This window comes from Diospyros lotus, chromosome 13 (assembly GCF_014633365.1).
Source record: "Diospyros lotus cultivar Yz01 chromosome 13, ASM1463336v1, whole genome shotgun sequence".
NCBI lineage: Eukaryota > Viridiplantae > Streptophyta > Magnoliopsida > Ericales > Ebenaceae > Diospyros > Diospyros lotus.
This window is the reverse complement of record NC_068350.1, coordinates 9,820,092-9,833,486: the sequence shown is the minus strand read 5'-3', so window position 1 is coordinate 9,833,486 and position 13,395 is coordinate 9,820,092. Positions and strand designations below refer to the sequence as shown.

The window sequence follows — 13,395 nt, the reverse complement described above, 5'->3', positions numbered from 1 at the left end:
TAAAATAATCTTCAAAAATTACAATGCCATCAGATCGAAGGCTCCAAAGGTTTTGCTGGTCGTCGTCGGACGATTGGACTTGCTCCTTCTCCTCCTCTGCTCCCTGCCTCTCGTTCGCTTCCTCTTCCGCTTAGGCTCTTTTCACCATCACGCGGACGCCTCCTTCTTCATCACTCTTGCTCTTGGTCCTCCCGCAATCCCCTTAATTTGTTTTCTAGGTAGAATGGGTCGACGTTTTTGGTCGTGACGAAATGGATATATATATATATATATATAGGGTGGTGCTGGAGCCTGGAGCAGATAATAGATTGGAGATGGCGTACGTGTTGAACGGAACGGCTTAGTCAGTGACGACGGAGGAGCAAGAGCAACGCAGCGGCAATGAAAGGATTATCTGTGTGTCTGTGATCCGCGGGGCTACGTGGTTGGAGATGGCAGTATTTCACTGGTTGACGGTGATATTCGATGATAATGGCAAAAGGATATCATTTGGGGTTTATTTTGGGTGAAGGCTCCTTGTTTGGGCCACCGCTTTCTCCCAATTATTATATTCTAAATAATTCACTCTCTATTATTATTTTTTTTATTTCAAAAATTATGCTTTAATTATTCTATTCTTTATTTAATACTCTATTTCATTTATTTTATTAATAAACTTCAATTCTAATTTTTTTTATCTTACTTATAATTTTTACTACTATAAAAATTTAATATTTATTTTTTAAATTAATAATAATAATAATTACTGTTCGTCGCCTGACCACCTTCACCGCATCTGTTCGTCAACCATAGTATTTATTTAGTTTTTGTGGCCTTATATGTTTGGGTTTGGTTATGGGTTTTGTTGTAACTTGCTTTAACTCTTTTGATAGGTATGAGTTATCAAAAAATCAAAAAGTTACAAACACTCTTATATATAAAAATTTTAAATTCTTATAATTAGCATGTAAAGGTGATTGTAATTTTTAAAAATAAAAAAATTGCTACTAAATCTTTGTTTTTCTTATAAAAATGTTATTAATTTTCTTATAAAAAGTGTGTACAAATTACGCATACAAATAATATTTTCATAATAATATTTATATCACAGAAAAAAAACCAAGAGATATTATGACACATCAATTATATATGTAAAATTAAAATTATAGTTCAAAATATCCCCAAACCCATGGCTACGCTGAAGTATAATTAAAGTGTTCATGTTTGTAATCCCAAGTAGTTGCCTTTGGATAATTGTCATTGCATAACTTCAGGTGTTCGTGTTCTCGATTACGTTAGGAAAGATAAATTATAAATTCGAGATTTTATTTCACTATATAGGATGAGGATTCAACTCACGATTTACCGGACTGATACTAATATGTTATTTATCCGATCGCTCAACCTATGTCCAAATAACTGTCTTGATTTCGTGGTGGTCTCATGAGTACATCACTTATCAAGTGGGCAATTATCGGAGAAACTGGTGTGCAATATGAAAAGTAATTACATGGATTCACTTAGAAACATTAGGATAGATCACCATGTTTGTAAATGTTTAAGCTCAAGGTGGGGATTCATGTTAGATATAAACGTGAACCATTAAGTATGGACTGGAAATAGATATTAAAGACTCTTCAAAATTAAATATGTTTATCTATTAGGGTCTTGTTTATATAAGTCAAGTGCACAAAAATTAAATATAATTATTGACCAAATTTCTCAATTGAGGTTTTTAGATTTTAGTTAGGTTTTTTAGGTGTGGACTACTTTGTTTAATAACAAAATAGTCGATAAGCAACATGTCATTTCCTCATCGACAAAACACTTGACACACTTTAACTAGTAAAACATGTGATATATTATGATAAACTCTTTTCAAAAATAGTTTTAGAATGAATTTATAAATAAGTCAAAAATTTCCCCTTTTCTCACAACTAAAAATTGGATAAATTTATAATTATATCTTCTACCATTTTAAATTTTTAAATGAGATGCAATGAACAATTGAAAACAATATATAAAGGACACCTTAGCAAAAAAAATATATATATATTATATACAATAAGCAAGAAGATTATATATTATTATTATTATTATTATTAATGGTTTTATTGACACATAAAATTAAGGTCGATTAACATTAACTTAGGCAGGAGCCATCATCCAAAGTAAGGATAGAAAAAGTGGATCGAGTTCACCAATCTATATCATGTCCAAGCAACTAAAAAGAAAATTAATGATCACTTATCTATTATATATGATTAGTTAATCTAAGTAATGTGAAACAACATTTCTTATCTTTAATGCTAATAGTCCTAAAAGAAGATTAATATATATTATTCAATCATTATTAATTACCCACTTAGTTATCCACATGTGAGCTACTTGGGCTAAAGTCAAGGCAGTCCACAATTAAAATTAATTTTTTAATATAAAAAATTAATTAATTAAAAAAATTATAAAACATCCAGTGATGAAATTTTATCCAAAGTAAAGAGGGTTGGATGGTGATACATGCACCAGTATCTGTGTGTGTGCATATATATTTATACATATATATTATATAATATTAGCCGTTAAGAACACTAATTCAAATTAAACAAACCATTGATCAAGAACAATAGAGAGAGACAAAAGAGACAACTACAACTATAAAGGGAATAGTTGGTACAACTGCAACGAGTCGCGGGTACTACTACTGTATCAACATCAAGAACGATAATTGTACAGCACCGAATTATGAACGTATATTTGAATCAAAATGCCCTTATTTTATCCTAGTTTTTTAATTCCCATTCTTCTACTTGGCAGGGAATCCTACATTCCTACTACGTACATCTGTTTCCCTAGACGTGTATAGCAAAGGAACCATGAAAATACAAACACATATTCATGCGCGCGGCAGCTGGGATCTGTTATTTGTCACTTCCCCTGCCGCCTGTAAACCCCAAATTAAGGTGACAACGCCTCAGCCACCAAACTCGACACGCTTCCATGGCATTCATCTGTGACACGTATTCCCTACAAATCGCAAATCTCAGCAACACATGCGACCTTGGAACTGCTACTGACAGAAACCCATTGATTCATTTGCTTCTTCTCCAAGAATACTTGGTTGGGTAAAGTCCTGGAGATGACTCATTGGGTTGGTGTTGCTATTTTCACGCTTAACAAACGGCTGAACGTGTTAATTATGGAAAAGGGACTTCGCTGTCTAGCTGCTAGCTAATTATTAAGTTGATTTTAATGATCATAGAAGATTAAGGATTGATAAACTTGGAGGAGTTAAAATCAGCTGTGACACCAGATAGGATGCGGATGCCAAGCTAATCATGATTTAAGGGCGTTTTAGTCTCATCAAACAGTTGGCTCTTGTTTCAATCTTTGGATGTTAACGTGATGTTCCTCAGTTAATTAGCACGCTTTCTGCTTCGTCAAAAAATAAATGAATAAATAAATAAGAGGGTGTTTGGCTTAGTTAAAATTACACAATTTTAAGTTTTAGAACAATAAAGTTTTATTGAAGAGCTTATAACTTATAAGTTGTAAGAACTTATTTTGTATGATATTTTTGTCCTTTACTTGCTCAGGAAAAGCATTTTTAATTTAGACAATTCTTAAACTCTCAAAAAAAAAAAAAATATGGGGATATCAATTTTTAAAAAATGTTTCGGGGAGAGCTTAATTATAAGCCGAATAACTCATAATTTTTTCTAATATTTTTATCAAATAAGTAACAACTAATATTAAGCTACTGAAGAATTTTTATAAACTCTTTTTAAACAAAAAACTAGCATTGGCAAGCGAACCCCTTCTTTCTAAACTACGTATTATCAACTTGATAATTTAAGTGTCATGAAAGTTGAATTACTTGAAAATATATCTTGGGTTCTAATTCCACTATTAGTAATCTCTCTTTCCTTGGAGGTTTAATATTTGTCACTCATCATCATAAGATTGATTATTCATAAGTTGGTCTCTATGGGTGCACTGAGAGAAGCTTAGGAAGGAACATTACCCACAAGTAGATAAGGGCAGAAACAAGTCTGATAATCAAGTAAATTAATTAAGTATCTACAGGAAGGAAATTTTGAAGTTTTGAGAGGGATGGAGAGCAAGGTCAAATGAAGAACTGTAGATTGTCTTTGACACCACTCTAAGTCTGCATTCTAACAACTCTCTCGTTCTTTCATTTTCGAGCGCTTACTAGCCAGCCAGTTTCGGCTTAATTATTATCTTTTCCTTGACACCTGCAATTTCAGTCACCTAATCAACCAAACACCCCCGCTTCTATTCTATATAAACGCCTCAACATCCTTCAAAGAAAATAACGAGCCAGAAGTTAAATTTGAGAGCCCAACATCTGAACATATATATTAATCAGATTGAAGACATGACTGCTTCTATGATGAAAGCTGTCTTCTCTTGGATCATCATGGCATTTCTGCTTCTTCCATGGTCTGAACTTGCTGCCGACGCCGCTCTGACCAGGCACTACAAGTTCGATGTAAGACTAAAATCTATGTGGCTAGAGATCGATCTACTTAATTTAGTTTTTGTCGTTAATTTTGTTGTGACAGAACTGTTGACAATTAATCAATTAATGTTGTGCCATGTAGATCAAGCTGCAAAATGTTACGAGGCTGTGCCACACCAAGAGCATCGTTACAGTCAATGGAAAGTTTCCGGGACCTCGCATTGTGGCTCGAGAGGGCGATCGTCTTCTCATAAAAGTGGTTAACCATGTTCCCAATAATATTTCACTTCACTGGTATATATGAATCCAATTATCTGTTTCTTCTTTGGCTTAATTTGATTGTGAATAAGTAAGAAAAAGGAAATGGTAGAGCCAACACATAAATTCAAACTAATGATCGATGCTCAGTAATGTTAAGAGAGTTTCGCTAAGTGGTAAGAAGTCAAGAAAGTTTTTTTTTTTTTTAATAAAAGTGCTTTATAACAACACTAAAATTTGCAGTAAGGTTGATATCATTTAAAAGTTGCAGTAAGGTTGATATCATTTAAAAGTTGCAGTAAGTTTGGTATCACAAAAATTTGAAAAACAGGCACGGCATAAGGCAACTCCGAACCGGGTGGGCTGACGGACCAGCGTACATCACGCAGTGCCCCATCCAGACCGGGCAGAGCTATGTTTATAACTACACCATTGTTGGGCAGAGAGGAACTCTCTTCTGGCACGCCCATATTTCCTGGCTCCGATCCACTGTCTATGGCCCCATTATCATCCTTCCCAAGCTTAACGTCTCCTACCCTTTCCAAAGGCCACACAAGGAAGTCCCCATCATCTTTGGTAATACACGCATTCATATTAATTAATCTCCATTAATTGCAGTCTGTTGCTTCTCAATTAAGTTTTACACTCACTGCATGTCCTTCTGCTTTCAGGAGAGTGGTTCAATGGAGATACTGAGGCAATAATTAACCAGGCCTTGCAAACTGGTGGCGGCCCAAACGTCTCTGATTCATACACCATCAATGGCCTTCCCGGTCCTTTGTATAACTGTTCTGCTAAGGGTAGGATGATCGAAATGAGAACTAAATCAATCAGAATTTTTAATTGGTTTTACATGAATCATGATTTCTATAAATTTACTTGATGCGCACACACCTATATATGATGACTGTTGATTTGATCCCTGCAGATACATTCAAGCTAAAGGTGAAGCCAGGGAAGACCTACCTTCTTCGTCTCATCAACGCAGCGCTCAACGACGATCTCTTCTTCAGCATTGCCAACCATACTCTCACCATCGTCGAAGTCGATGCCGTCTACATCAAGCCATTCGAGACCCAGACGCTTCTCATCACGCCCGGTCAGACCACCAATGTCCTTCTCAAGACCAAACCCTACTTCCCGGACGCTACCTTCCTCATGATGGCCAGACCATACGTCACCGGCTTCGGCACCTTCGACAACTCCACTGTTGCTGGAGTTGTCGAGTATGAATCATCAACGGTTTCGATGAAGAAACTTCCGCTCTTCAAACCAAATTTACCAGACCTAAATGACACCGCCTTTGCCACCAATTTCACACAGAAACTCAGAAGCCTAGCCAGTGCCCAGTACCCAGCAAACGTGCCCCAGAAAGTTGACAAGCAATTCTTCTTCTCAGTTGGCCTTGGAACGGCCCCTTGTGACCAGAAAAACCAGACCTGTCAGGGGCCTAATGGCACCAAATTCTCAGCTTCGATCAACAATGTGTCTTTTGTACAACCAACTACGGCGCTGCTCCAAGCTCACTTCTCTGGACAATCGAATGGAGTTTACAGCCCTGATTTTCCGATTAGTCCGCTTCACTGGTTTAACTATACCGGGACTCCACCAAACAATACTATGGTTGGCAATGGGACAAAGGTTGTGGTGCTGCCCTTTAACACTAGTGTAGAGTTGGTGATGCAGGATACAAGCATTCTGGGAGCTGAAAGCCACCCTTTCCACCTCCATGGCTTCAACTTCTTTATTGTTGGCCAAGGGTTTGGGAACTTTGATCCCAAAAAGGATCCCCAAAACTTCAATCTTGTGGATCCGGTGGAGAGGAACACGGCGGCTGTGCCATATGGTGGATGGGTAGCTATCCGGTTTCTAGCAGATAATCCTGGTGAGTAATTAAACATTAAAGATCATATATACACAACTTCATCTAAAAACAAGATTTACACAATTATATATTTTACTAACCTTAAATTTCGGAAAAACACTCTTCAGTTTGTGTCATTTTTAACTTAATAGAAGAATTTGTTTTCATTAAAAAAAAAAAAAGAGAGAGACCCAAAATTTTGACCATAAATTACACGTGTTTGTAAAAGTAGTCTAAACCACTGAGTCTGGGTCGAATAATTACCCTTTACATACAAATTTTGGGAGTATATTTGACATTCTTTCCTTTTCTTTGTTCTTAGCTTGGAAGCACTACATTTCATTTCCATGACACTTTTGTCACATAAAGCATATTATTGTCCCTAAAAATCAGCTCTAGTGACGAGTTGTCGTCAAATTGTGAAAAAACAATTGTAGATAACTTGTCACTGTAGCGGTATCAGGGGGTAACAAAATGGTCTTGTCACCAACCCATCTATTCAAGTCATCAAAGCACTCCCAAGACTAAACTCCTAGCATTATTGACTATAATTAACAAAAATATATATGTTTAACTCTGACAGTACACATTGGTCACTAAATAAACCAAAAAAAAAAAAAAAATCTTATCACGGGAAAAGAAAAAGCTGATAGATAAAATATTTTATTTCCTCGTAAAATGGTACTTCCATTCCATTGATAAACTATAGTAGCTAATCTTCCGATTTAATTTAACGATCAATATTAAATCTAAAAGCTTTCATGCATTTGATGATCTATATATATATACACATATAGGTGTGTGGTTCATGCATTGCCACCTTGAAGTCCATACCAGCTGGGGATTGAAGATGGCTTGGCTTGTCTTGGATGGAAGCCTTCCCAACCAGAAGCTTCTTCCTCCTCCTGCTGATCTTCCTAAATGTTGATATCTTCGCTCGGCTGCAGATGCCCGCCTGGCTTCTTCGTTTTTCGCAGAGATCAATTCGAGATTTTCCTTTTTTAAACAGTTGTTTAGGCTTGGGATTAATCTGTTGTTGACTTGCTTCCCAATAAATTAATTCACAATTGCTCATGGATATAGAAGATCGATTCTTTTTATAAGATTCAATGCAAGGCGTCGTCAATAATATATAATTTTAGAGCATCAAATTTACGCACAGCTAATTTTTATTATAATAGCAAGGTCATTGTACCTTGTGAAAATAATAAATGAGAATAAACAAAATAGCAGCCAAGAACATAATTGTTGATTGCAAGATACAATAATGAATTTAGTTGTCGGAAAACATCATCGTACATCTATTTGAGTTTGCAAGAAAGAAAATTGTCAGAGGGCACAAGAAGGTTTTCGTGCAAATACTTCGATACTTAAATTAGACAATTAGGGTGATGAAAGCCTAAGAACAGCATTTACATCAGTACCAGTGACATACCTCTTTTAGAATGAGTATTTACTTATTTATAGAAAAATATGGAGTGATTCAAAGTGTACCAAAATTCAAATTCTTGTAGATGACACTTATTTTAACTAATCCTAGTCTATTTGAATTAGGATTGTTGCGGATAGTATCTATTTTTTATAGATAATGTTTATCTTATCATTTTATAAATAAAATTTCTTGTGAATAATTGTTTATCCTCTATTTCTAAAGGGGATTTCTATATATCGAAATTATCAAGTTCACGTGTTGTGTGGGACACTCTTTTATTTGGGAAAATACTTTGGCTGTGCATCGGATTTCTTGTGCACTTTACTGGATAGTGGGATTGCGAGTTAAGCCCACAGCTGAGGCCACAGGTCGTGGGCTATGGCTCCATAGTCACGGGCTTGGCGTGGCCACAGGCTATGGTAAGGCCGCGAGCCGTTTATTTGGCCATAGTCTTTGAGGTTGATTTGTGATACTGCATATCTTTTTCTCCTTTTGATAATTAATTTTTTTCTCCTATTTTGTCATGATGCTCACCACTCTTTTTCCTGAGTTTCCTAAGGAGAAGGGTAATTCTTTTTAATTGATTATTTCACACACTTTTCTTCCTTTGTGGGTTTTCTAGAGGCAATTTTTTGTAAAATTTTTGATTGAGTGAATCTTTTTTGTATGTGATCTCCCACTAAGAAAAAAGGGGAAGAGGTTAGAGCATGTTCTTTTTGTTGTTTTGAGTCTGTTTTGATTTTTTAATTTTTCAAAACACTGAAAACACGTTTCCTTTGTTATATTCAAAAATAACTAAAAAATTTATAAAGAAAATCCAAAACAACGTGTTGTTTTGGGTGCTTTCAGCCGTGCCCCTTCCCCCCCACCCCTCACTTCACAATCACACATCTCTTCTCTCTCTCTCTCTCTCCTCTTTTCTCCCATTTCTCTTCTCTTCTCTTTTGATTGTCGACCGCCACAACCATCACCGTCGTCGACCGTTTTCACCACTGCCACTGCAACCATCGCTGTCAGTCGCCCCCCATTGCAAACCCTTGCATCGCGTTCGTCGTTGACCGCCCCCCATCTCATTTCTCTTCTTTTTTTTTTCTGGTCTGCCGTCGCCATCGCCATCGCCATCGCCATCACCACTGTCAACTGCTTCCACTGCCACCACCCTGACCATTGTCGTCAATCGGCCCTCATCGCAAACCCTTGCACGTCGTTCGACATCACCGCCCCCCTCTGTCCGACATCACCGCCCTCGATCGCAAATCTTTCTGTGATTTGATTTGTTTTATTTGAATATTAAACTAAATATGTAATATGATTTTTTTGTATTAATTTTTTTAAAGATATTTCTAAGATTTTGGATTATACCTATGATATATTAATGTTATGTTATTTTGTAATTTATAATTTATTAATAAATGTTTAAAGTCCTTTATCAGATTTTAATGTTTGAAGTATGATATTTCTAAGATTTTGAATTTTTTGTTATTCTGTTATTAGTTATCTCTTGTATTATAGTTTAAAGTCTTTAAATTAAATTTATAATTTATTAAAAAAAATATTTGTAATTTATTTTGAATCAAATTCATTGAATGAAATATTATAAAAATAATTTTTCAAAATTACAAAACAAACGCTTTTACAAAATTAAAAATAAATTCAAAACTCAAAACTGAATCACGAATATAACACCACCTCACTTTTTGTCTTCACTTACCCACTCATTTTCTCTCTCCAGAACCTTATTCACACATTTTTCTCCTAATATTTTCTACAGTTGTGAATGCATACATTCATCTTCTTCCTTGTTCCTCCAGTCGCAACTGTTTGCTGGTTCACACCACTACTTGGCGCAGTCGCAGCCACCGCCGACACTAGTTGCCACAGTTACTGTTGTCGCAGTTGTCACCTTCAACAGCTGCCGTTGCTATCACCTCGCCTCCCTAAGTTGTCGGATCTCACAACATGTGGCCATCAGCCTTTACACTTTGCTGCCCCTACCATTGTCTTTTGATCCCGTAGCTGCAGCTGCTATCTATTCGCCTTCCGCGGGCATCTCACATGATTACAGCTTCCATCACGTCGCTGCTTGCATTCGCAACTTCCTGCCTATTTAACTTCTGCTACCATATGCAACCTCAACCTGTCGCTGCCTACGACCGTCTCCTATAGCTTGTGGCTGCTGCCATTTGACCCAAAACAGGTTCCAGCTTCTCGTATTTCTAAATCCCATGGAAATTTTTGAGTTCCTAGGTTTTTTTATTTATCTCCCATTTCCTTGTGCCTTTGTTCATTATTTCTTTCTACATTATAATGAGGTATAAGAGGGTAACTCGAGAAATCCCATAAATTCCTAGTGGCAAATCCTTAGGGAAGGCTTCTATTTTGGGGGTAGATGACTTGGAGAGGATTGCCTTATCTTTTTCCTTTCCCCCTGATTATGATATGTGACTCCCCTACCCCACGGAGTATTATCTGGCTTTGGTCAATGTAGGCCAGGTAGCCATATATGAAGCTTCTTTGAGGGTTGGTCTTAGGTCCCTTCGTCTGACTTTGGTCGAGATTTCCTTCATTTTTTCCACCTTTCACCCCCTCAAATTCAACCCAATGGCTAGCTATTATTGATTGCTTTCTCTATTTTGTGTGCTTAGAAAATGGTGGATGTGTCCCCTCAGTTATTCAACTATTTTTACAGCCTTTGTGGCTTAGACTAGCGGGTTAATTTTTATACTTTGTCAATGGGCGCTTTCTGTGGAGCGACTTTTTATTGAGGCCCTAAGTAAAATTAGTGACTTTGAGGATAGATGGTTCATTAGTCAGCCTTCTTACGATTTTTTGACCTCTCGTTTTTGGTGTTTTTACTATCATCATTTGGAGAGTGCCATAAAAATCCCACGTCTTTAAGAACTACAAGGCAGCTTTGAGACCGAGATTAAGCTCTTGGTAGTTACTAGTCCCATTTCTCTTTGAGATAATATATCAAGGGGGAATATTATTGCTGCGGGTTGGGGTCTGATTCCCAATAGCTTAGTTGGTGCTTCTGAGATTTTAGGTGATATTTTGACAGTTAGGCCTCTATCAGGCGACGATGATAAGGATGATGGTCCCTCTTCGGGGGAAGAGTTGATGGAGGAATCTTGCCTACGCTCCCATTCCCTCTGGGGAGAACAAATTTTGTCTGAGGGTATTTATTTATTTATTGGCTATATTTTTCTCTTTGAGTTTTGTTTTCCAAATGTTTTCTGACTAACGATTGTGTTCTTATTGTATAGGTATGAGTCGCCTTGGTAATGCTATCAGAAGGAAGGAGTGTGTTGTGGGGGGCCCTAGTGACCCATCTCTCGTTCGGGGTGGGAGGATTAGTAAGTACCCCAGGCCCTCCCATGATGATGCTAATCTATTGTTTCTTCCTAACGTGCCTTCGTTAGAGGTTCCCTCACGCAATTGGGACTATCCACCTATTTTACTCGATCCCCCTATCGTTCTTGATAAAGAGCCTTGTCTAGGGTCAAGCTCACAGTGCCGGTGAGAGGTTGAGACTAGTACTTATAGTTTTCCATGTATGCAAAATGAAGGATCTAAAGGCAGGGCAATTCCTTTGATTCACCCTGACCATGCTCACTTTTCCTCAAAGAGTAGTAGTTACCCCCTGATTCTCCCAGAAGTTGGTCCTGTGCCCTTTCCAAACCATTTGAATAAGAGTACCCTTCTCAAGGGCAAGAGTGGTAGGATAGGTCCAGGGATGTTTGATTCTAATTCTATCACTAAGCTCGAGATTGGTTCTCGTTTAGTCTATTCTATTATCCTTCCTCGTGATGAGATGGAATTGTTCAGTGGTGAGTTCCCCGGATTCTTAGACAGTCTTGAGCGCAATTTGGTTCTAGTAAGTTCCCCCCCCCCCCCCTCAGTTTTTTTATCCCTTTTACCTTGTTGTTTTTCTTATGGTTTTCCCTCTCTTACTCTGTCTTTCCCTTTTTTTCCTTTTCAAAGTGTTCAGCCCATGGTGGTAGCTCATGCCCGTGCTCGAGCTCATCACCAATTTGCTGAGGAGAAGATTGCCTACTAGTGTCGTGAGTGTGGTAGATTGACTACATAGTCATAGCATGCTGATCAAGCCCTTAATAATGCCCAGAAAGAGGCCGACTCCTGGCGTTAAGCTTGTGAGAATCTCTAGGAGTAACTTTCCCGATCTGAGGCATAACATGTCGATTGGGTTGGAGCTTTGGAGCACGAGGTGGCTCAGTTGAGTCAGACATGTGCTTCATTACGTTTGGAGATTGAGCAGGGTCGTGCTTAAGAGGAGGAGATGCAATGGGATTGGAGAGGAGACAAGATGAGATCTGAGCAGAGGCAATTCAAAAGTATCTCATTTCCTGTGACTGTTTTGAGAGGAAGAAAGAGTATGTTAGGGGCTTCATCAAGCTCAAATTTTATCTAGGTTGTTCCTTCCTAGAGTCTCATAGACCTGGCGAGAGCTTTGACGACATGATTTACTCCGAGGTTATTTTAGGCATCGATTCCTTGGATTAGTGTAAGCATGAACCTAGGGCCTTGAGCCCCGACTCTTATCTTAGTCGTTCCTTGGTAGATAACCTGGAGAACTTGTCTAGCCCTTGGGAGCTTTATGGAGATAGACCAGGTGCTCCCAAGGTTTTTTGCGCTCTTATTAGTTTGCACGAAGGCAAGGATCCTGATCACCTTATGGTCCTTCCTACTGGTGATTGATCGTGTGTCGTCCTCCCTATTATTGTACTTTTACCTTTTGTATTTTTATTTTTTTGATTGATTGTACTCGTGCATGTACTAAGACGATGTCTTCTATTTGTATCGATTTGTTTTTGGTTGGTCATGGCTTGCTTGCAAATTTTCTTTTATCTTTATTGCCTTTTAAACTGTATGCTTTATTTGACTTTGACATCTACTACTCCCCAATTCTTAGGTTGAACTGATTTGGTTAAAGAACTTGCTGAGCGTCTCATGTCTTGGACTGCACACTGTTGTCTTGAGAGTTTAGAGCAAGTTTTATAGTGGTGTCTATCAATAACTTTGGCTATGTGTGTTCAAGATGACTTTTTTCGTCTACTAACACTATTGTAACTCGGACATCTTAACGGTGTGCCTTTACCACACGTGCCCGAGGTGAGTCTTTTTTATCTACTGGCCCCCAAACATCTTAACAATCTTTTATCGTCGTGTGTGTCTGGGGAGAGTCTTTTCGTTTGATGACGCTATTGACCCCTTGAATTCTTAGCAGTTGTCGAGTGTGTCTAAGGCAAGTCTTGTTCATCTACTAAGCCCCAAACATCTTAACGGTCTTTTATTGCTACATGTGTTATGGGAAAGTCTCTTCCTCTACTGGCATTATAGACCCTCAGATATTTTAGCGAT

The 13,395-nt window shown here is 37.7% G+C and overlaps 1 protein-coding gene across 1 annotated transcript; it reads left to right on the top strand.

Moving 5' to 3' along the window:
• The first annotated feature begins 4,311 nt into the window (after positions 1-4,311).
• LOC127788382 (laccase-17-like) lies at positions 4,312-7,739 on the top strand. The gene is made up of 6 exons (XM_052316568.1): positions 4,312-4,489; positions 4,602-4,753; positions 5,049-5,293; positions 5,389-5,517; positions 5,646-6,602; positions 7,379-7,739. Exons 1-6 carry the CDS (start codon positions 4,376-4,378, stop codon positions 7,507-7,509), a joined length of 1,728 nt encoding a protein of 575 aa, XP_052172528.1. The 5' UTR covers positions 4,312-4,375; the 3' UTR covers positions 7,510-7,739.
• Positions 7,740-13,395: the final 5,656 nt, after the last annotated feature.